General features: G+C 38.9%; 1 protein-coding gene across 1 annotated transcript in view; it reads right to left on the bottom strand.

The window, feature by feature from the left end:
- Positions 1 to 22,984, bottom strand: part of GFOD1 (Gfo/Idh/MocA-like oxidoreductase domain containing 1) — a 48,086-nt gene extending 25,102 nt beyond the window's left edge. Inside the window, exon 1 of the mRNA XM_070942496.1 lies at positions 22,732 to 22,984. Coding sequence (XP_070798597.1) covers positions 22,732 to 22,984 — 253 coding nt within the window. The remainder of the gene's footprint in view (positions 1 to 22,731) is intronic.
- Between the last annotated feature and the right edge of the window lie 2,568 nt (positions 22,985 to 25,552).

The following is a 25,552-nucleotide window of genomic DNA, read 5'->3' as shown; positions in this document are numbered from 1 at the left end:
GTGCTGTACCCAGGCCTGAAACCCAACTGGAACGGATCCAGATAAACCGTTTCATCCAGGTACTGGGGAAGCTGTCGTGCCTCCACACTCTCAACAACCTTCACCACAAAGCGAAGGTTGGAGACTGGACGATAATATGTTAACACTGCTGGGTCCAGGGAAGGCTTCTTGAGGAGAGGCCTCACCACCGCCTCTTTCAAGGTGGTAGGAAAGTCACCCTCACTCAATGAAGCATTTATAATCCCCTGGAGCCAGCCTTGTGTCGTCTCCCGAGAGGCCAGCACCAACTAGGAGGGACACGGGTCCAATAAACATGTGGCTGCGCTCAATCTACCCAGAATCCTGTCCACATCTTCAGGAGTCACAGGATCAAACTCTTCCCAGATAACATTCTCAAGACCTGCCTCCATCATCCCTCCTGAATCTACCCAGTCAGAGTCCAAGTCTTCCCGAATCTGAGCGTCATACAAATGTCATACATTTGTCATACAGATACTGCACAAAGTCCTCGGCCCTGCCCTCCAAGGGGTCCTCCCACACTCCCTGGTGGAGCAAGGAGTGGGTCACTCTAAACAGGGCAGCCGGGCGATTATCTGATGGTGCAATGAGTGGCAAAATAGTTTTTGCCGCTTTTATCGCCACTAGGTAAGTCTTAATATGAGATCTTACCAGTGTTCAGTCGGATTCAGAAAGGCTGGCCCTCCAACTGCTCTCCAAGCATCTTTTCCAGCGCTTCATCTCCCTCAGCTCCTCGATGAACCAAGGAGCCAGGTGAGACCGGCACCGGGTCAGAGGCCACAAAGGCACGACCCGATCCAAAGCTCCAGCAGCCGCCCTATCCCAGGCGGTCACTAGGTCTTCAGTTGAGGCGTGAGCCAGAGCCTCAGGTAATGGCCCAAGCTCCGTCTGGAACCTATCAGGTTCCATTAGGTGCCTGGGGCGGTACCATCTCATTGGTTCCACCTCCCTGCGGTGGGGGAGGGGGTTCAAAGGTCAAAACGAAGGAGGGAGTGATCTGACCATGACAAAGGCTCAGTCGCTATATCCCCTATCTCAAGATCACTCAACCACTGACCAGAGACAAAAAACAAGTCCAGCGTGTTTTCCCCCCTTGTGAGTAGGGCCATGAACTAACTGGGTCAGGTCCATAGCCATCATGGAAGCCATGAACTCCTGAGCCGCCTCAGACGTCTCACCGACGGATGGCAAGTTAAAATCCCCCATGACCATAAGCCTGGGGGTATCAACCACCACCGCGGCTATAACGTTGAGCAGCTCGGGCAGGGCTGCCACCACGTGGCAAGGAGCCAGGTACATGATCAGCACGCCCATCTACATAAAACATAAATTTTGGGCTCAATTGTTGTCATAAAACGAGGAGTACCTGTATAGATCTTTACACATGTAGCTTTTCCTGGAAGTTGGATTGATTTCAGAATGGGATCAGTCCAGTGGTGAAATCTAAAATTTGTTACTATCGGTTCTGTGGGCGTGGCTTGGTGGGGGGAGGTGTAATGTGACTGGGTGGATGTGGCCAATTTTTTTTTTTTTTTTACTTTTAAAACCATTTTTTCTACAATGAAGAGTAGTAACCTCTTGGGGAAGAGGTTGTAGAAAAAATGCTTTCAAAAGGCTCTGATGATCCTAGCTGAGGTCCCTGATCGGCAGAGGCTCTTTTTCTTTTAAAAGCCTGTGACGATCAGGCAACTCAGCTTGGATCGTCAGAGGCATTTAAAAGAAAAAAAGCCTTTGTTGATCAGGCAACTCAGCTTGGATCGTCAGAGGCATTTAAAAGAAGAAAAGCCTCTGCCAATCAGGCAACTCAGCTGGGAACGTCAGAGCCTTTTGAAAGCACTTTTTCTACAACCTCTGAAGAGGTTGTAAAAAAAATGCTTTTAAAAGTAAAAAAAAAAGCCTCTGATGATTGTGTGGCTCAGCTGGGCATGGGGGGCAGGCAGGGATTTTTGCTACCGGGTGATCCGGTCCAAACCGGGAGCATTTCACCCCTGGATCAGCCGCCTCAATGTTGCTGGTTCTTGACTTGATAGAGACACTTATACATCAATCAATCAAAATCATTATTAAGGTCATAGGCCATAGGAGGGCCATAGGAGGGTGAGATACAAAGAATTATAATTTTTTAAAATGCTAAAATTATTAAAACAAAACACAAAATTAAAAAAAAAACATCAATTGACAAGCTCAGTGTCTTAGCCACTGAGCCACATACAGTTCTCAAAAATTTGCTTTTATGTTTTTGAGACTGCCATGACCTTATTGTGAAAGTCCCCTAGAGTGATTTCATATGCTATAAATACTCCTGAGGAAGTTGCTGCTTTCAATCACTTGTCTTTGAGGACTAAAAGCTATTTGCATATTCTTTCAATAACAGTTGCTACCTATAATTATTTCATCTCTAAAATACTAAATACTGAAGCAAAACCAGGCTGTAATGATGTGGCTAGAGATCTCCACTAAACTTCAGAGATGACGCTCTTTCCGCCTATGTACTTCAGGGATATTTCTGTTTACCTAAGAAGATTTCTGAGAGCAAAATTAGAAGTGAAATCCGATCAAAAGAAAAGAAGAAATGATACCATTTAGATACAGTCCTAGTTCCCCACTTATGCTGATGGAGAGATAACTCAACAAGAGTTTCCCTGAGAGGACAAGTACAGGATTCTAATGTACTTAGGTTTATAAATTCCGCCTTTATTCACGATGCAGGTAGTTCTCAATTTATAACAGTTCATTTAGTGACCGTTCAAAGTTACAACGGCATTGAAAAAAGTGACTTATGGCTGCTTTTCACACATACAACCGTTGCAGCATCGCCATGATCACATGAACAAAATTCAGATGCTTGGCAACTGAGTCACATTTATGACGGTTGGTGTTGCAGTGTCCCGGGGTCATGTGATCCCCTTTTACGACCTTCTGACAAGCAAAGTCAATAAAGAAACCAGATTCACTTAGCAACCGTACTGACTAATTTAATAAGTGCGGTGATTCGCTTAACAACTGTGGAAAGAAAAGTCTCAAAATGGGGCAAAATTCAGTTAACAAATGTTTCACTTAGAAACAGAAATTTTGGGCTCAATTGTGTCGTAAGTCGAGGACAATTCACAACATTTCTGCTTTAGCCTGTTACATATAACCCAGGCTTCTTTCAAGTAATCCTGAATTATACAAAGTAACCAAAAAATGATCTGCTCAATCCAGTATTAACATAAGATTCTGGAAACACCTGTTCCTTGTTTAGGATTGATAATGCCAATTTGTTCTTATTTAACATCCATACCTCCTCTAAATAGAACTTAAATAACAGAATAACAGAGTTGGAAGGGCACAAATAAGCTCAAGTCTTGAATTGAACCGTGAATCACGTATTTTTAATAATGATTGTGACTATTAAAATGGACATTAATGAACACCATTAACAAGCAGGATTTTTTTAAAAAAAAAATATTGACCAATATCTGATTTTCCTGAACCTAATGTATTGGCTGTAATTCTCCCCAGAGACATTTTCCATTATTTGCCTAGCAATACATAGATAATCAGGCGTAAGGGAGATATTTATTTCAAGGTTATAAAGATGAGACAAGTCCAAACTATAGACATTAATGTTATAGCTATAGACAAGCTACAGAATTAATGTAAAAAAAGGCATTTTACATCTTTCTGAGCAGCAGTTCATACGAAGAATATACAAGCGTGCTATTTTGAGCAAGCAGTCATTTGATGATAAATTAAAATGCATGTTCTGCTCTTGCAATTTTGCAGAACAGCTTCTGGGAGCTTAACAGTGAAGAAGCTATTAATTTCTGCAGCCACCACACTGAATATATATATTCATCCAAGAACATATAAGGAAAAATAAGGGTGCTTTTTACAATGACTCAATCTGCGTTTTTTTCCCAAAATTAGGAAGGAGTGCTTAGCTTTGTTTTCTCCTTATTCAAAATCCATGGGACAAATCTACAGGATGCATCTGGGGTGAGCTATGTCCGTTGATTATAAGCACATTAAAAGGCAAACAATAGCGGTGCCTAAATGTGTTCTTTCTTGAAAGGTACATTTCTGTTGCGGGTAAGGCTGGCACTCTCCCTTATCTCTCAAGTACACGATTTTCCTTTCATCGTTACAAGGATGAAAAAAATAGGTTGCTGAGGTTGCTGAGAAAGGTGGAATTTCCACTAAAAAGGATCGCCTTCCTGAAGAAAAAACAATATGAAGACAAGGCCGACTCACGATGAGTGGCAGGGAACACTTTTATAAAAATGCAATTTAAATACTAGCTGCATACATGACCTTATTTAGAGGAAGTCTATGCAATATGTGAAGGCTTACTCAAAGAAGCCCCGGGGAACTGAGATGGATGACAGCTGCATCTAGCTGTCTGATTAGCAAGCCTTGGTGTTAAAAAAAAAAAGGTAATGTTTGGTGCAGGCCAAAAAGAGTGTGAGATACATCATACGATGCTGTCTGCAAAGTTGAGGATTTATCTTGTGTACCTATCACACAATTAGAAGACAGCCTTTTCCCCTACAATGAGTATAGGTCGTCCTCCACTTACGACTGTATTTGACCCCAGAATTAAGGTTCTAAGTCAGTGTTGGTGAACCTTTTCGGCACCAAGTGCCAAAACGGGAGCACATGCGCGTGCCAGAAACCAGAAGAGCAGCTGGGCAATGATCTTCTGGTTTTTGGTGTGCCACCTAGTCTTCTGGTTTCTGGCATGCATGCGCATGCGAAGACTAGCTGGCCAATGAATGTGCACTGGCCAGGTGGTCTTCGCACACGCATGTGCGCCAGAAACCAGAAGATCATCTTCCAGGTGCGCACACGTGCACCGGGTGGTGCTCTTCCGGTTTCCGGAACTCCCGCACGCATGAAGAGCAGCTGGCCAGCGCACTGGAACCCGGAAGAGAAACAGGCAACGGCTCACGTGCCCGGAGAGATGGCTCTGCGTGTCACTTCATGCCCATTAGATAACACATCACGGTTCTTAGTCATAGCAGTCATTAAGCAGGTCATGTGATCATGCTCTGCAATTTTGCAACCATTTAGATTATGGTTGTTAAGCAAACACAAGGGTTGTTAAGCAAGTCTGTGTTATCCAATGGGCATGTTTTTTTGCCAAAAACCACTGAAAATCGTAGTCTTGTGACTGTCAGGAGTTGCCAACAACCATAAATGTGAGCCAGTTGCCAAAATAAAAGTGAGCCAGTTGCCAAAATGTTTGCCAAATGCCCAAAATGCAGTCATGTGGCCATAGATGTGTTTGCATGCAGTTGTCCTAACTTTGAAATTAGGCCGTAAGAAATTGGGATGTAAGTGCCAGGGCAATGGGGGAGGTCTGTCATAACTTTGAACAGTCGTTAAGCGATTAGTCTTTAAGTGAGGACTACTTATATGAGGCATTTCTAGTTCAAAGGTCAGAAAGGCCAGTTTGTAGCAGACTCCTACCTCATCACTCTGATCAGAACTATATCTTCTTTTTCAGCCCCATTAATTCTTCCAGCTCTCTAATCTCTAATCCTGCACCCACTGCCAAGCCTCTATCTCCCAGCATTAGAGATTTCTTGGGAAAGCTGTTGAAGTTCTGAAAAGAACAGGCACTCTCTCCTCCAGTACTGATTGAAAAAAAACATATATACACCAACATAAAAAAATACTGCAAAACTGTCTTTAAATAGTCTCAAATTGAAGTATAACAAATAAAGAGAAAAATAAAGAGTACACAAACTTAAGGGGAAAAAAGTAATGAAAACATTCATGGATAAATTTAGACATATAAAAGTTCTAACAAAATCAATTACAGGTAGTCTTCCACTTAAACAGTTCATTTAATGACCATTCAAAGTTACAATGGCACTGAAAAAAAGTGACTTACGTCCATTTTTCACACTTACGACCACTACAGCATCTCCTTGGTCACATGATCAAAATTCGGATGCTTTGCAACCAGTTCATACTTATGACGGTTGCAGTGTCCTGGAGTTTTGTGATCAGCTTTTGTGACCTTCTGACAAGCAAAATCAATGGGAAAGTCCGATTCATTTAACAAACATGTTATTAACTTAACAACTGCAGTGATTCACTTAACAACTGTGACAAGAAAGGTCGTAAAATGGGGCAAAACTCACTTAACGAATGTTTCACTTAGCAACAGAAATTTTTGGTTCAATTGTGGTCAAAAATCAAAGTCTACCTGTAATGGCACTCAGATTTTATTATAAAAATCCATACTTAATCTATGTTGATGATTCATTTGTAAATTGCTAATAACATCAATTCTGCAAGTCGCTGCTCAGTTAGTTAGTGGTCTGCAGAGTTTGTGTTATTAGCAGTTTTATATTTTTCCATTGACAAGCAATATATATATTTTAGCTGTATAAAAGGCATATGAAAATCGAATTTGTGGCACCTACTTTAAAAATGCATTGCCATTAAAGTTCAATTTTGAGGGCGGGGGCATACAAGGTAATCCTTCACTCCTCAACGCTGCCTGTGTCTCAAAAAAAATCACTGTCCAACAGAACAATTAGACTTTCAATTAAATCTTAAGGTTTGTCAAGGGAGTATCTTTTAAAACTTAATTTCTGAATTTGGGTGTGTTTGGGTGTGTGGTTGTGGGTGGGTGTAAATGGAGAAATCATGTGAATGAAGACTCTGTCTGCAAATTCTGGCCAATTTGTCAGGGGATACATGCATACTATCCTGGATTTTGCCTCACCCATTTTAGACAGTGGCTCTACACACTGTAGTTAATGGCATTACTGTTTTCAATTGATGACATCTGTTCAACTTATACTTGCCTTCAATGCCATTTATTTTTTACATGATAGTATGCCACGGTTCAGGCATTTTGTGCCACATTTTCATTTAACACAGAAATATACATTCCAAGTATATCTGTCAGGCTTGGTTCTGCTAATAACAGCTTGGGCTTTGGATTCTGAAAGTTATAATATTTATCTCATTCTTTAAATCTTTAGCTGCATATGCAGGCCCATGAAAATATTATGCAAGTTTGCTACACTGAATTTGCCAGATTGGTGGTTCATTAAGCTAAGCTTTATTCAGACATTCTTGGATTCCACAAACAGCTGAATGTGGCTTAATGATTAATGTATATTATAAACTCCACTAAGTCCAAATGCATTTCCTTTAGAAAACTACAGGCTTGGCAGCCTCTACAAAGGATTTAATCTATAAATTGTGGGGTTTCCTTTGAAATGGGGAAATAGGGATACATAAAACTGTTAAATACATTTGGGGCAAGACTATTGTCTCTTATGAATTTATTGTTTGTTTTGTTTGTTTTTATTAAATTTATATACTGCCCTACTCCCGAAGGACTCAGGGCGGTGAACAGGCACAAAATAAAATACATAGATACAAAATTTAGAAACATAATTAAAACCAGATTAAATAATTTAGCCTGAGACAATTAAAAATCCCAATAATTTAAAAACAATTAAAATTTTGATTTAAAAGAATTTTAAAACAGGGGAGAAAATTAGGCCGGTTTGCTGGAATAGAGGGTCTTAAGAGCACGGCGGAAAGTGCGCAGATCTGGGATCCTCCGTATCTCTGGGGGGAGCTCGTTCCAGATAGTGGGTGCCCCCACAGAGAAGGCCCTCCCCCTGGGGGCCGCCAGTCGACATTGTTTGGCTGACGGCACCCAGAGGAGCCCCTCTCTATGAGAGCGTACCGGCCAGTGGGAGGCTGTTTGTGGTAGTAGGCGGTCCCGTAAATATGTTGGTTTGAGGAGAGAATAACACGAAACAGTTATATTTTTAAGCTTTTGTCCTATACTATTGTGTTGCCCTTCATTGGCATTACGGTATATTGACAATCCAGAAGATTGAGAGGGCGGAGTACAAAACTAACAACCAGCAATTTCTGCCCATTCCTCCTTTCTTAACAACAAATGAGGAGATGTTTTGGAATCTTCCCAAGCAAGTCATGAAATCAAGAGTCCTCTCATCTGGCATTCACCACCCCTTATCCCCAAGTATTTGCATATGATTCTAGAACTGAAAAGGCATACCTTCTTCTGTCGCAAAGGTACTTTTTCAAGAGGCAACTGGACTTTCTGGTTTTTCTTTGAAGACGTTTCACTTCTCATCCAAGAAGCTTCAGCTTCTTGGACGAGAAGTGAAACGTCTTCAAAGAAAAACCAGAAAGTCCAGTTGCCTCTTAAGTACTTTTGGGACAACCATGACCTGGATGACTGAGAATCTCCATAGACATATACCTTCTTTTAACATGATGGAGATTATCATTTACATATTAAGATTGGGATGTATGGGACTGATTTTCTAAAGTTGCTTCTTACTTTGCTATGTCTTTTGATATAGGTCCTAATCAGTTCAATGCTTCCACCTTGTCACCAAGCCACACCGGAGACAATATTACATTCTCCTCAGCTGTTCTGAGTTAAAGTAGGTTTTTTCCCCTCAAAACAAACCATGGGAAAGAAAAGAAATGTAACATTTTTCCAAATCCTTATGTTTCACCTAATGCTGAACACACATTGAATGCATATCAATCTGGAAATGAAACAGCACCAAAAATTAATAAAGGTATAATTCTTCTGTCACTGGGAACTATCCATTTTTATTCATCTGTTATCCATTTTTTTAAAAAAAATATGTAAGTCAGGGGTCTCCAATTCCCGGGGGGGGAGGCAAGTGTGCATGCACCTACTGCTCACATGGAACTATTTCCTCTTCCCCACCCACCAGTCCACAAAACTGGAAAGGTAGAGGACCACTAATGTAAGTGAATGAACAAAAGTCAAGTCTGGTGTGGACACACAAGCTTTTAGAACTGATCAAGAAATTTCTAGAATGGCTTTCTCTTCTGAGATTTTGAAATGCCATTTGAAGAGAGGAGAGGAGGAAGGAAGACGTTTGCTCAAGAACTTATAGTTAATGTCCTACGAAAAGGAAAATTAAAATAGAGGCAATACATGTTACCATGACAGTTCTTCTAAACAAAAGTATGCCTTTATTCAGTGATATTTCAGAGGGAAAGAAAATTAAAGAGAATCTCTTCTCCTTAGTCTTAGGAAGATAGATAGGTAAATATGTACAGGTCCACACAACAATTCCAGACTCTCAATGCCCATAGGTACTATCATAGCATTAGATTCAAAGATTGGTTTTTCTGGGTCAAAATAGCATAAAGAACGAAAGGAGAACAAAGGAAGAAAAAGAAAAAAGGAAAGAAAAGGGGGAAAGAAAAAAGAAAAATATAAAACAGAGTGTGGGACGTCCCCCCCTCAAGAAGAATGAAATATTTTGGGGAATATTAAAAAAACAACAGGATATTTTATTTCCCCAAAGGGAGAAATGAAGAAATGTGCTCTTAAAGACAGAAAGCAGACTCTAACTTTCTTAATAGCGCTCAGCAGATATTTTGTGCCAATTAAGAAAGACTGGGCCAGTCTATTCACAAAACAAAAGACCTTTACCTCCAGGGATGGGATTAAAATTTACATTCTCCTCCACCCAAATTCTAAGAACAGGACATGACCCTTTAGGACATAATAGGATTAACCCACTACCATTTAGCAATGGTAGTGCTCACTACATTGCACAATCTCCTAAGAGCATTTCAAAGATTGCACAACCAATCACAGCCAGCAGCATTTCAGAAACTTGCACTCATCAAGCTAATTTGTCAGCTGTCCCAGAACTGCATGCTGTGTGTGTGTTGGTTGTGCTCATCAATAACCAGACCTTTCTTTCTTAAGCAGCCTCCATTTTATTCCCAGTTTAGACTGGATATTTCTTCCAACAAGAGTATAATATACCCCGGTGTTGGCAAACCTTTTCGGCACCGAGTGCCGAAACGGGACCACACGCGAGTGTACGGGGGAGCACCGGAAACCGGAAGAGCAGCTCCCCAATGTGCACGTGTGGGAGCGCTGAAAACTAGAAGAGCAGTTCCCTGGCGTGCCCGGGCACGCTAGGAAACTGAGCTACTGGTTTCCAGCATGTGCGCCAGTCACCTGGTCTTCTGGTTTCTGGCACGCATGCACGCATGAAAACCAGCTGGATTTCAGCTGGAAAACCAGTGCATATGCGCACTGGAACCCAAAAGAGCAACGGGTGATGGCTGGCATGCCTGGAGAGATGGCTATGTGTGCCACTTCCGGCACACATGCCATAGATTCGCCATCACTGATATACCCATTCAGTATAGTATAACATATCTAAAGATGAAGCAGGCACATAACCAGGGTGGACAAAAACCAGGAATTTTGCAGACGACAAATACTTAAGTCCAATTAATCAATCTGAACCCACAATAGTATTTTAATTTGAGTAGAAAATAAAGATGAACATCTTATCCTTGTTGTTCTAACAGTCTTCCACGTGTTTGGAGCTGATCATTTATAGGCAGGCAGAGGTCTTTTCAATTCAGAACTTTTAAGTTACCGGAGATGCTACTGAAGAAGAAAAGACTTAAAGTTATCTATCAACAAACACAAATGTATTCTCCAATACAAAAAGAAGAATAGGGGAACGAAAGGAAGAACATCAGTGATGCTAGAAAATGAGTAAGCAGTTATGTTTATTCTATTTTACTTATGTTATCAAACAGTTATTCAGTCATATCGTTTTATGTTTTTATACTGTATTCTGCTTTTTATCTTGTTTTTAAGTGTTGTAACCTGCCCATAGTCATATGTATGTGAGATGGGGAGTTATATAAATTGAATAAAATTATCTTTGTTTAATTTTGTCTTTCCTCTCGTACCTTTGTCTGATGAATCATGAAAGATATAAGTCCTTACTTGATAAACCTTGTTCCTAAAGTCAGAATCAGAGGCCATGGCTTGTTCTTGACATTTAATCTAAGCTTGTTTGGGACAGACAAGCTAGGATGCTACTTTTGCATATCACAGTAGGGAAAGTATAGAATAATTTTTCCTGTTTAATCAGCTGCTTCTCCCTGACCAAAGGAGCTTAATAGAAATGATCCACAGGATGCTTTAATATATTTGGTCATTTTTAGTAAGCCAGGATGCTGGGTAATTCTGATTTACCACTACATGCAAAACCTTATGAAATCAGCTACATTTCAACTACAAAAGCTGGCAGCGTGAGCCAATTTTTATTCATAATATCATTGCTGCTCATAAAAAATGCATAATCAACATTTGCCTTTTATTTTTCATTCAGCAATGTGCCAGTTTTCAGTAAAAACCAGTTCAATCCTCTAATGGTAACTCATCTATTCTGGCAATGGAATAATTACAGAATTGTGGTTCAATAGGCTCCTGGGGTTATAGACCTCAACAGAAGGAAAAAGAAAGCTTAGTATTTTGCCTCATTAGTGCTTCTATTACTGTTAGTGTTTAATATTTCATATGACATCAGCAAGAACACATAGCAGTGGATGATATTATCTAGCAAGACAATCACCCAATTTGCTTGTCAAAAGGTAAAACAAAAAATAGAGGTACCGTATTAAATCAATTAACAGAAAAGTAATTGGAAGTAGATATATATATCAAATCATTAGCCCTCCAGCCTTGTTCAAAACACTATTAAATTTTAACTATATTCAATTGTGCTTTTTCTGTTAAGGGCATTACATTATATTTGAAGGGCTTTTAAAAAAAATCAAAGTTTTTGTGAAAGTTTAATAATGTTGCAAATGTCATAGGCCATATTTTAAGTCATAGTGTGAACAGAAAATAATCTTATTTACATGAAATCTCAGCTCTTTCTGCAGGAAACATATACAGGTAGTCCTCAACTTACAGTTTATTTTAGTGGCAGTTCACTGAAAAAAGTGATTTATGACCATTTTTCACACCTACACTAACTGCAGCACCCCCATAGTCACGTGATCAAAATTCAGATGGCAATTGACTCATATTTATAATGGTTACAGTGTCCTGGGATCACTTTTTGTGACCTTCTGACAATGGAGAAGCCAGATTCACTTAACAACTGTGTTACTAACTTACAACTGCAGTGATTCACTTAACAACCGTGGCAGGAAAAGTTGTACAATGGGGCAAAATTCACTTAACAACTGTCTCACTTAGCATCAGAAATTTTGGGTTCAATTGTGGTCGTAAGTCGAGGACCACCTGTATTGTTGAACATATACATAAAAGCCCTCTCTTAAATTGTAACAAGGAGAGGGTCAACAACGCTATGATTAGGCTGAATTTTAAACCGGATTATTTTAGATGCTGTAAGCCACAAAATGGGAGTGAACTGCATATATTTTAAATAAACAGCATATAAAGTAAATAAAAAAAGAAATCTAAATCAGTGAAGTAGGAGACCCGTATTGAAAAAGATTATGGCTTGCTTAATTTTAGCCAACTGAATTCAGAACTAATAAACAAGATGTTTGGCTGAAAGCTTCGAAACAGAGATCAATTAATTAATTTAATGCATTAGAATATCTCACTTAGTGGTGAAATCAATTATGATACATGGCAGCTCTGAATCCATTTATATAGAGAGCTACAAAACTGTTACACAGCTTTAAATTATGCTTCTAAATAGTGTAACTCAATCAGCATGGCTTTAAGAAGTACTGGTATACTGTAATACCTAAGAATACAAACTTTCAAACTGTCATTCAACTTAATGTCTATGGAGATTCTCAGGTGCTTTTTCATGAGGTAACTGGACTTTCTGGTTTTTCTTTGAAGACATTTCGCTTCTCATCCAAGAAGCTTCTTCTGCTGTTATAGTTTCTTGCATAGGGCACCCTGGGAAGAAATGAATCTCCACCATCCAGTCAGAGCTGAAGAAGCTTCTTGGATGAGAAGCGAAACGTCTTCAAAGAAAAACCAGAAAGTCCAGTTGCCTCTGGAAAAAACACCTTTGGGACAACCATGACCTGGATGACTGAGAATCTCCAGGGACATTTAGCAATGTCATTCACCTTGCATATAATGTCCACAGAAATAAAAGTCTGTGATACTAAACTTTACAGACATTGGGGCCAGATAGAACACTATTGTCTTTATGCATTTTAAGAATGGTATAAACCATCATAAACTATCTTTGTAGTAGAAAATAGGAAGCCTCATGGACAGAGAAAAGAGACCCACAACTCTCTAGCATTAGAGCTATTCTCCACTATAGAGTTCAGTGATCCCAACATTTGAGATAAAAATATCTAAGTATTAAGTATTTCAAAGACTACAGTTTCCAATCAAAGTTAGAATATAAATCCATAGATTTATTGCAGAACAAACAGATTTCAAAATTCTTCCACATAGTTCAAGAAATGAACAACACTGATTTTGTTTTTCTACTTTCACTTTAACTAAAACTATTTGGTTAGTATTTACTAGGCATATATATAAAAATGTATTCTTGCATGAGTTACATCTGAACTGGCATGCAGTTATATCCCCAAACCAAATTAATATTTTTGCATGCTTGCTTCTGAATGAGTCTATAGAAAAAAGACTTAGGTAAGCTTTCCCATATAAAAAGAATGTATACATACATAGCCTATATTTACTAAAGCAAAAATTTACTGCCAAATCGAATTCCAGCTTCTGGTATAACATTTTGAAAGGTCTCCTTTTGGGGCTTTAAGAAATCGTCTCTTGTAAGTCGATGCCCAGCCCAGAATATTCTATTGCTTTTAAAGTTATATTTTTTTATAAATGTTAGATAACATTCAGCAAGAATATCTGAACTAGTGCTGATCAGTGTTGTATTTCTCTTGTTTGTATACTGTAATAGATCAGCACAACTAACAGGGTTTGGTTAAATTGTCTGATGACTTGGTTTTCTCATTCTCATATCTGCAAGAGGCAATAGGTAAAAAAAAAAATTAAAATGTTTTTGCCCAAACATGGAAGTTAAAAGGGGAACAGCAGTCAAAACTGGTAATATGGTAAGTGCAACTTCATTGCAATAGCAAAGATCTGTTCCTCAAAGACATCCTTTCAGTAGAATTCAACTCCTGGGAATTTCATATTTTTCCTCACTCCAGTATAGAAGCTGTTGGAAATTCCTTCATTAGAGATTTATTTTTATTTCCCAATCTAATCTACAGGAATCTAATTTCTTGTGGTCTCCCATCTAGGTGTTATCCAATCCCAGTTAGTTTCTAAAATCAGTTAGATAGAATACTAACACCTCATTGTAGCTGAGAATTAATTCAACCTTGGGAAAGACTAATTAAAAAGAGTTATATCCTGCAAAAAAAATTAATGGATTTTGCTTCACATTTAAGTGATTTTACAGATATTAAAAATGCATCTCAGGGATCTTAAATTATTACAAGCCTCTTCCACATACACAGGCTGTTTGACATCATTTATCTATTATGGATTTTAGACATTTGTAAGCTGCCCAGTTCTATAACAACTCTCAGAAGTTTTATTTATCCTATTTTTGCCTTGATCTGATTGGTACGTCTAAGTTATAACAAAGGGCTACACCATAGCAACTGCACAAAATTATTACATAATTTGGAAGCTGGACAAAAAAAAATATTGAGGAAAAGTGCTCTGTAAGATAATTTAAACATTACATTTTTATTCCAGGAAGTATATCCTAAGAATAATAAAATATTACTGATTCTTTTTTCCTTGTCTCTAGCACAATAAAAATAATAATAAATAAGTTCAAATAATAAATAAGGGAGATTTCATATTACTTTTTAATTAATCATAAAGCAAGAGCTGGTTAGAACAGCAATGTTTGTACATCAAGAGAAACTCATCTGGGGTCAATTTGGGCTTGCAACGAGCAATTAAGAGACTGGACACATGAGTTCTAAGTATTTTGTGCCAGTAGCACATCTGCAATTTTGCAAACACATTGTGTTCTCTTACAAAACAACTGCCAGAAGAGATTTGTCAGTTCATAAAATAACTGCCATAGACAATATAACCAAATTACAGTATAAAAGAATTTACTCCAACTTCCTCAATCATTACCTTCTATGGGATGATCTCTATTATCTCTACTTACCTGGGTTTTTAATCAAATCATTCTTTCAAAGCAAACACTGGACAAGTTTCTCAGGATTTGTGTTTTCTAATAATGAACACATGCATCCCATTCTCAGAAATTAAAATGATGCTGAAGCCTGGCAAGTGCCAAAGAAAGTATCCACACTAGTGCTCAAGAACATTATATTGGAGTTGCCAGATACAGATAATAAGGAAAGGGAACAATGGCAGTAGTATATAGACCAGGTATGTTCAACCTGTGGCCCACATACAGCTCTGGATAGCTAATAATGCGGCCCCACAAGATTGTAAGCTTTTAACATTATCAAGTGATTTATAAACATTAACTATCTTATATATTTTACATGCAGCCTAAGACTCTTTACTCAACTCTTCCCAGGCAAACCAAAAAGTTGGACACCCATGATCTAGACACATGAGCACAAAACCCTTAAAATTCTTTCTTTTAAGATATATAGACTATGAAAATAATTTGGAGGAAGTACTCCAGACTTTACTCATGCATAGCACCTATCTGATTGATACTGACTGTGTGTCATCATGTCAGTTTTGACTCCTAGCAAGGAGATTGATGGATTTTCTCCAATGTAGTCTGTCCCCAGTATAATCCTACAGGGCTTCCAATAGTGGGGTACTTGAGTCCACTCACCTTAATTATCCTTGTCTTCTCTTTCTTTCTACCTTTCTCAAACATTACAAATTTCTCTAGAGAGCTAGATCTTCATATAATGTGTCCAAAGTATGATAATTTGAGTCTGGTCACTTGTGCTGTGGGTGAGAATATTGAGATGATTTGTTCAATGACTTGTTTTCTTGCCTAACCATGGTATATTCAGGAGTCTTCTCCAATACCAAAGTTCAAGAGCACTAGTACTATTTTTATCCTGCTTTTTCAAATTCCAACTTTCACTTCCATAGAGTATCACAGGAAAAACAATTGTCTCCACAATTCTGATATAGGAATTGACATGTCACAGAATCTGGATTATCTTTCCCAAGTCCTTCAATGCTGCTCTACCAGTGCTAGTATGTGATGTGCTTGACTGCTGATTCTTTTACTGTTGATAAAATCAATCCTAAAAAGCAGAAGCTATTTATAGCTTCAATATTTTCACTGTCATCTTAACTCTGGATGCTGGATCTGTGGTCATTAGCTTATGTCCTTTATCATAGTCCCATTTTATATCTGCTCCTTTCATTATTAAAGCTTGCAGATCATTTGTTGCTATCAGAGCAGTATCATCAACATAATATGGTTGACACAATTGAACATCTTTCTATAATCAATGAAGCAAATGCTGATTTCTTTGGGTATCCTTTGGCTTTCTCAATTGTCCAGCAAGGTTTTCCCTGTCCATTTGTGTCTGACTCTAGGGTGAGGTGCTCATCTCTATTTCTTGGCTGATGGAGCCAGTATTGTCCAAAGACATTTTCCATAGTCAAGGGGCCAGCATGGCTCTATGTCAAAGGCACACAGAACACTGTTACCTTCCTACCAAAGGTACCTGTTACCTATTTATCTACTCGCATTTGCTTGTTTCAAACTGGTAGATGGGCAGGAGCTGGGGCAAGGAACACGAGCTCACCCCGTTGTACAGCACTCAGGTCTCAAGCTGACAAGCACAGAGTCTTTAACTGCTGAGCCATCACATGTATTACCAGCATAAATCAGCAATTATGTCTCTCATTCCTCAGCCTTTTCCAAAACCAGCTTGAACATCTGTTATCTCTTTTTCATGTAGCGTTCTAATCTGCGTTTGATGATTCTAAGGATACTATTGTTTTCATGTAAAAATAAAAATATTGTGCAATAGTATACACACTCAATTAAGCCTCCTTTTTTAAGTATTAAAAAATGTAAAACAATTTCTTCCAATCTGCTGGCCACTGTGTTTTTCCACAAATTTGCTGGCATAGTTTTGTTAGAACTATTACTGTTTCTTCTTCTATTGCTTGCCATATTTCGGTAAAAATCCCACCAATTCTTGCAGTCTTGATAATGACCAAAGTGCTGATCTAATTTCATGCTTAAGTACTAGAGATTCTTGTAAGTAAAGAATATCTTCTAGCTTATCTCTAATAGAATAGATGTATCTATGACACAGAATTTTAGTATACTATTTTTATTTAATCTTCTATGAATCAGTTACTATCTGTCCACCGAAGTCTTTTAGCATAGAAACTTAAGGTTGATATTTTCTTCTGAGTTTAGAAGTCTTTTAGAAGACTTCCCTTATTTGACCATGTCTGTTTCTACCTTTGGAATCTTTATATAGGTTGTTTTAATTTCCCTTAATTTCTTTATTAAGTTTTTCCTGATATCTTTGTCTTTTTTGGATTTGGTTTCTCTCCTTTTTTTTTTTTTTTTTTTGGCAATTTCCAGTTTGTTTTGACTTCCAGTTTGTTTACTTCTGTTTCTTAGTCTTTGGCACTGTCTTCTCACATTCATTATTACCAACTTATTTGATTTCACCCCACCATAGCATTTATCTACCATTAATTAAAGTAACATTTTTTCTCAGGTTTCCACATGAATCTGAAAAAAGATGCTTTAATAAACTGAATAATTAAAATAGCACATCTTTTAATAAATTCTTAAAGTAATGGCTTTTTAGTCTGAAAGATATGCATGTTTTGAGGAACAGCAGAAAAATGCTGTGCCTGCATCCACACTCTGAATAATATTCAAACTGTGTACAGCCTTGTTCATTTTATAATAGCTATTAAGGTATAATTGTATCAAAACTATGGCATATATATATAATAGACTATTTTCAATATTTTATCCATCCTTTCCCCTCACCATTAGCACTGCCAGAAGATATGGCAACAAACTTTAAGCATTGAGACCTTTGCTTTAGATACATCCATACTGTATAATTTTCCTCCTGATAGTCATATGAATTGACAAAGACTTCTGTATACATCTTATACCTTTAGATTATCTATGGAGCACCTTTTTCAAGTCCCTTGACTCGTACATTTGAAATGAATAATTCTTCTTTTATTGTGGCAGAACCCCAGATATACAATAATTTGCCAGGAAAGCTGAAACAAGTGCTCTCCTTAATACCATTTGGGAGACAATTCAAAGTATATTTGTTTTTCCAAATCTTTTACTGCCATTCTTTTAATTTATGTGTTTGATGTCCTTTACATTTTTAATGGATCTTTATTTATTTTCTAAATAAATAATAAATGGGTTAAAGTGCTGCAAGTTTAAGCCTTGCTGCGATGCTGTGGGGCACTAGAGGCCCTATCCAATGGATATTGCCAAGCTATCCAAGACAGTAAAATCTTAAATTCCTACATATAAACATTGGTTCAGAATCCAGAACTCTGTACACTCAGTATTCTATAATCCATGAAGACTTTTACCCATGTAGAACTATCCTAAAGTTTCTTGTCTCACACATGAGGCATAAAACTGGGGCCAGTGTAAAAGGAGCAATCCCACAAACCTCTTCAATATAATCTCATGTAAATAAAATATGATGGAAATTATTTTCTCCATGGCCTAATACACAGGTTCCTTTTGATCCAGCCCCTAAAAAAACAATAATCTATATTGTATGCATGATTTGCAAAATAAAGGCTGAGGAAGGAAACATGGACTTCCTGTTAAGTAAATGGCTGTGTACACATACACTGATCCAGCCAGTCTACCAGGAAAGGTAAGAGTCATAGGAACATAAGAAGATGTCCAATATAAATCAAACCATTACTATCCTTGGCAGATTGCTGTTTGAATCTTAATGCCTTTCTGCTGAGATGGCCAAATTGACTTCTTTGATTACAGTAGAGAAAGGACAAAAAGACATTTCTTGCTGACTGGAAACTCCTTATGGACTTTTTGAGTAAAACAGAAGAAATAAATTTATGATTTATGGTTTAGATAAATAGGATAGATGGAGAGCCATCTATCCTATTTATCTTTTAGAGAAAGAGGTAAATTTATAATTGCACATATTGTGGTGTAAAGATCAGAACTCACTTTCTATTTTTTCTTTTTTTTTCCATTTTTCTTTTATTTTTTCCTTTCTTATATTTTTAGCTTTCTTTTTCATTTCTTTTTCTTTTTTCTTCTTTACTTTATACTGGTTTCTATTAGTTTTTGCCTTCCTTTTTTAAAATTTTCAATAACATAAGAACAATTATTTCAGAGGTTTTGCCCAGAATTTTTCTATAAATGGAAGGGATTCAATCTGGAACATTCAACATGCAGGGTTTTACTCCCATGTTCTGTTTAAAATAATGGACACTTCACTATCTCTGGATGTTTCGTTCATTGTCTATTCTTTATGGTAATATTCAAAATGGTTTGTTTAAAATGGAGAAAAACTCTAGAACCGGTATTTTCTTTTAATTTAAAAAATGGGGGAAAAAAACTCTTTGAAGGAGATAGGCAATTTGGAAATATACAAAATAAAATAAAATAAACATTTACTTAGGAGCCAAATACACAAGGGCTGAAGCTCAAAGAACCAAAGCATAAAAAAGATGAATAAAATTTTCTCCGGGATATATGGGATCCAGGCTACAAAGGGCAAATATTTCGTTCAAGTATGCTCCTGAACTCTATTTTAGACATAAAATGGCAGACTTCTGAAAGTCTAAGTGGAACTAATTAATAGTTAATATTAAATAGTACTTATGAGGAGATTTTGAGGGGAAGGAAGTCATGTCTACTGATATCTCTTTTTTTAAAAAAAGAATGAAGTATAATGTTTAGGAATGAATTTACTTTAAAAGCAATTATGGAGAAATAAATCATCCACAGAATTTTTCAGAAAGCCATAAAATCCCAGATTTGTTTACCATTTACTAGAAAAGAAAAGCCAAGTATAACATTAATGAATATCCACCACAAAACATGAAAAATTGTATATAATTCCTATACAATATATATTACATTTATTATATTTTTAGTTATTTTGATCGTATTACCTGGGGGAGGAACCTACACTGATATTTAGTAGAGATTCTGGACATACAGGTATTCAGCACAGTATATAATGTGTCTTAATTGCATGACTATATATATATATATATATATATATATATATATATATATATATATATATTCCAATTGTCAATTGTGTCAAATTAGATGTCTTGTGGTATAAAATATGCATGCCTTTCAGTATCACCACAGTGGTCTCCATGGCAGTTTTGCTTAACTTCAGGGAATCCCTAATTGAATTAGTCACTAATAACAATGGAAGCAATCAGTTGTTTCTTTAAAAAGAGACACACATTGCTCACTGGCAATCTTCAACTTCTAACTGCATCTTTCGGAGACACTAGACTACAATTCCTATCCTCCCCAATATGCTACTCACTCTGTTTCTTCTTAACACACCTAAATAGTATTGGGTATCAGCTTGGGGAGAATCTAGGATTTTATAAAAAGAGGCAAGAGAAATGAGAACCTAGCAAATCCACTTCAGTTGTTTCTCTCTAGCAGCAAAATAACAAAAGAAGTGAAACTCTAGAAACTTTATGATAATTTTACATCATTCATAATTTATATCATTTGCCTAATGAGAGGGTTACTAAAACAATGCAAATTGACTGAAATAACAATCTGCTTCATTTGTATTATGCAAATGATCTACATTATAATAAATGACATGATTTGTGATTTAATAGACATTTGGGAATAATGGACCCGCCCACCCTCTCTCTTGATCTGTTAAATTAAGGTTTTATTGTATATAAATTGATGCAGTCTAAGAAGGAATACAAAACTATCAGTAATTATTATGGGTCAGTGTCATTGTGGGTCAAATTCTTCATGATAATTCTTGTATAATATTTACATGCTATTTTATTTTTGTGACTCATTGAAAACAGTTTTTACCTTTGAAAAATTATAAAATTCTAAAAATTCTAAGGTTAAATCATGATTCTTAACTCTCGTCTAAAAGAACTTTCTCCAGTCTGGCTGTTCTCCAGGTAGATAAGACTGCAACCCCAATGTCCCCAGACAATATGAAAAAGCTGCTGTTTTTCTTGCTGATATTTTTTTTTTAAGAACAATACCACTGGCTATCAAGAGGAGCCAACTGATGAGAGTTGCAATCTAATACTTCTGGAATACACTTTACTTAGGAAATGTTGATCACCACTGATTTCAGATCTCCAAGGTTTTACAAAGTAATTTTCTCCATCCTTACCTGGAAATGCTAGATACTGAAAGTAGGATTTGTTGCAGTCAAAGTATGGCTTTAACATAAAGCTATATCATTTTCTCATAGAAAAATAACTTTCATAAATTCAATCAGAAATTTAACACTGGCTCTTTTTATACAACACAACGTCCTTTCCACAGAGAGTTGTTTATACTGGAAATAACAATGCTTTATTTATAATAAATATTAGCAATAGAGGGAAACAAAGTGCAATGACTATGCTACCCATCAATTTTTTAAAGACTATTGTCTTTTATATTGGACAAAAATAAAAGTGTAGCAATGGAAAGCTCTATGGCATGGTTGTCCAAGCATATGACTTCCTTGGGACACACTGAGGAATTGTCTTGGGCCACATATAAAATATATAATATAGTTAATGTACATAAGTAACAAACTTCCCTTTTTAATATATTTTTATCTTTTGGGCTGCATTGCTAGCTTTCCAGGGCCACATGCAGCTAATGAACTGTAGGTCAGACCTGCCTGGTGTATGGGGTGTTTGAAAAACACTAATTTATTTAGTGAATCAGTAAGTTTGTTTCCTACCACACACACTTCAAAAAAGCAGGGGTGAGTTGTCTGAAAAGCTAATTATGTTCAATTCAAAATGAGCACACAAATCCATTCCAAAGGGGGGAAATATTAAATTAATTTAAAATGAGATAGGCTTTGGAATTTTTTAACCCACTTTCCATCTGCTTTTGTCACACTGCTGTAGCTTGACTATGTCAAACTCAATACTGGGCATATCAAAACCTAGTCCCGTTATTCTCTGATCATACACCATGGAGCACCAGGTAGATATAAGAATTTCAGAAGGAAAACAGCTGGAACCTCAATTTTGTATTGTTTGAGTAAAATGGGCTGACCAGATCCACAGAAATAAAGTTCTCAAAGAATGATTTGATACAAAATGATAATTCAGTCACAGAAGATGCGAAATCCATGAGGAAAACAAAGGCCACGCTGGCCAGGAGAAAAAACACCAGGAATATATTTAAAAAAAATGTGGGCAGACTGTCAATTTCCTTGAAGAATAATTCTGTGCAGGTTTTTTATATTCCCTCATTTCATCACTCTGACAGTTTCTAATGCAACTTGTTTTCAGGATTATAAGAACACCTCTACAGCATATGAAGAGGGCCTTCGCTTGGCACTTTAACCCTTTCAAAAGTTACACTCCTGTAGGCAAGAAAGGACTTTTGAAGCACCCCTTAAGCAATCTGGGATTTGATAGGGAGCAGTATTCAGATTTAGGGCTTGTTATCAAGGGGGAAAGAAAGGCCCTGTGGCATAAGCAGTAATAAAAACTGAGCCTGCACCCCTAAGGATGTACAGAGCCTTTTTTCATTTTCTTTCCAATAAATAGCCAGGCAGGCTGTACATCTAATAGGAGGGCACTCTAGAGGGCATCTAGGGCAGCCAGGGTTTGGGCTTCCAAGCAGGCCTTTTCCATTTCAAGGCGCTGCCGCTTCTTCCCCGGCCTCCCTCCTCCACCCTCGGAAATCAGCTGCCCGCTAAGCTGCCGCGGAGACTCACCCAGAGTTTTCACCGCGATCTGCCTGGTGAGGGGAGGCGGCAGGTTGATGCAGACCAAATCCACATCCTGATGCAGCAGGACCTCGTCTATCCGGCTGGTGTAGAAGGGGACGCTCATCTCCTTGGCCAGCTCTTCCGCCTCTTCCTGAGTGCGGCCCCAAAGCGCCTTGACCGCGAAGCCCTCGTCCTTTAGAAGCGGGATGATGACCCGGGCGGTCAGGCTGGTGCCGAACACGCCCACCCCGGGCAGCATGGTTGCTGCTGCGGCTGCTTCTGCCTGCTTCCCTCCACCCTCACCTTTTTCCTCCTCTTCCTCCTCCTTCTCGCTGAGATCTGGATGCCCGGCGCGCCTTCCTTTCCTCCGCTTCGGCCCTTTCGCGCGGAGCCGCAAGATTATGAGCAATGCGGGGTTGCTACGCGAAGGGCGCCCGGTCCCAACTGGGAACTGCTGCTCCTGCTGCTGTTGCTGCCGCCGCAGGGAGCCAGCGGCACCCGATCCCTGCAGCAGTGGCTGGCTCTGCTCCCGGCCGCGGGCCCCTGCCGCGCGTCCAGCGCGTCTTCATCAGCAAGCGGCTTGCCCGCCCGGCTCGCTGCCGTTGCCCCTCCATGGCCGGGTCATCCCAAGCGCGCACGGCCCCGAGCTCCCCGCGCCTGCCTGCGCTGCGCACACGCGCGGGCATTCAAGGAATCCGGTGATTTAAAAAAAAAAAAAAATCCCGATCAACCCGATCGCTCGGTTTCGAAAGGTTCCAGGTCCTCTGCAAACGCCCTACTGCATCCCGGCCAGCTCCAAGGCAAGGGCACCGAAGGGCAGCCAACAAGTGGCGCGGGAGGTAGGAGCAGCCGAATCCTCAGCAGCCGCCCCGCTTCTAATCTCCATCTGCCATGTTCCCCACAATACACGCCAAGGCGTTGTGAGGATAGGAGGAGTTTTGGCTGTCACCTCGAGTGCATTTTTTCCTGCAACGCCCTCTTGAGCTCTCAACCTGTCATTGGCCCCCAGACCGGCTGAGGGTGGCTCTGGTTTACAAGGGAGGCTGCCCCGCTTGGCTTTCTCTGCCCCGGAGCTGAGCTGGCTCTGGCGAAGGAGATCGATCGTTAAGGAGTAAACAAGCACCGCGAAGCCGGGCTGGTTGTCTCCCGCCGCAGCGTCTGACCCCGAGGCCTGACCGGTCGAAAGGACGAGAGAAGGGCAGAGGGCTCCCGCTGAAGAGCACAGGCCAGGAGACTGCCTCGCTTCAGAAAGCTCCCTGATTTTGTCCCTTTCGGGAGTCCGAGCTGATACAGAACGTGATTAACCCTCCCCATCCCTCTACTCCAGGGGTCTCCAGACTTGGCAACTTTTAAGACTTGTGGACTCCAATTCCCAGAATTCCCCAGCCATTGACTGGGGAATTCTGGGAGTTGAAGTCCATAAGGCTCTACTCTGCTATACTCTGTGCTGGAAAAATCCTGATTTGCAAATAATTCCACTGTTCCCTGCCCCTACTTCAGGGCTATGCTGTAACTGTTTTTTCCTACAACCATTATTTTTTTAAAAAAACCATTTCTGTAATAGACCATGTCAAAAAGTCAAGTTGAAAAGGAGTCGGAAATGAGTCTGATTCTAGTGACTGAAAAGTTGGGATCTACAAACTCCAGGCTTTTTCCAAAATCCATGGATCTCTGATCTGAAATCAAGTAATTTCCCATGCACACCTTTTCTTTGCTCCCTTAATGTACAAGAAGGTATTGAGTGGCCTTTATAAAATTTTGTAAAATTGTAGTAGTTAAAGTATCAGATTGGGGACTATGCGTTTTTAGTTTCACTTTAGGCCCAAAGCCAGTGATCTTAGGCCAGTCATTGTCTCTCAGTCCTAGGAAACAAGCTGCTGGAAGAAATGTCCATCTGGGTTCAGTTCCTAGTGGGAAGAAAGACATTGGAAACATGGAGACTGCTTGGAAAGATGGTTTAATGGTGGACAGGCCACATGGTTTGAGGTCCTGGGCAAAAAGAGCACATGGGTAAGAGAGGGAGAGAGATTTATACCCTCTCTTGGGCTTTGAACTTGCTTCCTGTTCCTGTGGCAAGAAATGTATCCTGATTGGTTGTCAGACTCCCATGGGGCCATGCAGGGGTAACTTTGTAGCTTGTCTTGAGACCTAGGTTTGGTTGAATCTTGCTGGGTGATGTAATCTTCTCAGGTGTCATGTGGTGAGATAGGTAGAGGGCTAATCCTATCATGTCCTGAGGGTGAAGGTCTTTTGTATTGTAGATAAACTGGCCCAGTCTTTCTGGGGCTATTAGCAAAGGTGGGGGCTGCTTTCTAAGAGCATGTTTCTCCTTTTCTCATCCAAGGAGGTATAATATTCTGCCTTTTTAATATTTCCTAGAATATTTCATTCTTCTAGGAGAGCGGTGGGTGCTAACTTCCTACAGGGCAATAGTGAACCACTTCTGAAATCTTGCCAAGAAAACTGCAGGAACTTCTTCAAGACAGTAATTGGGAATCAATTTTTTTCTTGAAAGTAAACACACACACACCATGAGAATGTACACATTTTGCCTACTCCATTCTACTATGAGTGAAAAAATAACTTAGCTGTTATTCCCAATGTTAGAATCATTTTTTTAAATGAATGCATACAGAAATAATACTTTAGCATTAGTGACCTGTGAGTGGTTGACAGACTCAAATCAATGTGTGTAATTCAATACAGTGCAGCAGGGGTTTTTAATTTGATCCAGCCAAAACATGTAAGGCTTCTTCTGATCTCTCATTATCAACCATCTCTCACCCCTTTTTCTGCTTCTTGGCCTATTTCTACTTCCTTTCCTTCC

Source organism: Pituophis catenifer, unplaced genomic scaffold (genome assembly GCF_029215685.1).
Source record: "Pituophis catenifer annectens isolate HBS135680 unplaced genomic scaffold, rPitCat1.0.hap2 SCAF_3, whole genome shotgun sequence".
Lineage (NCBI taxonomy): Eukaryota > Metazoa > Chordata > Lepidosauria > Squamata > Colubridae > Pituophis > Pituophis catenifer.
The sequence above is the reverse complement of the archived record's forward strand: the minus strand, read 5'-3'. Positions and strand labels throughout refer to the sequence as shown.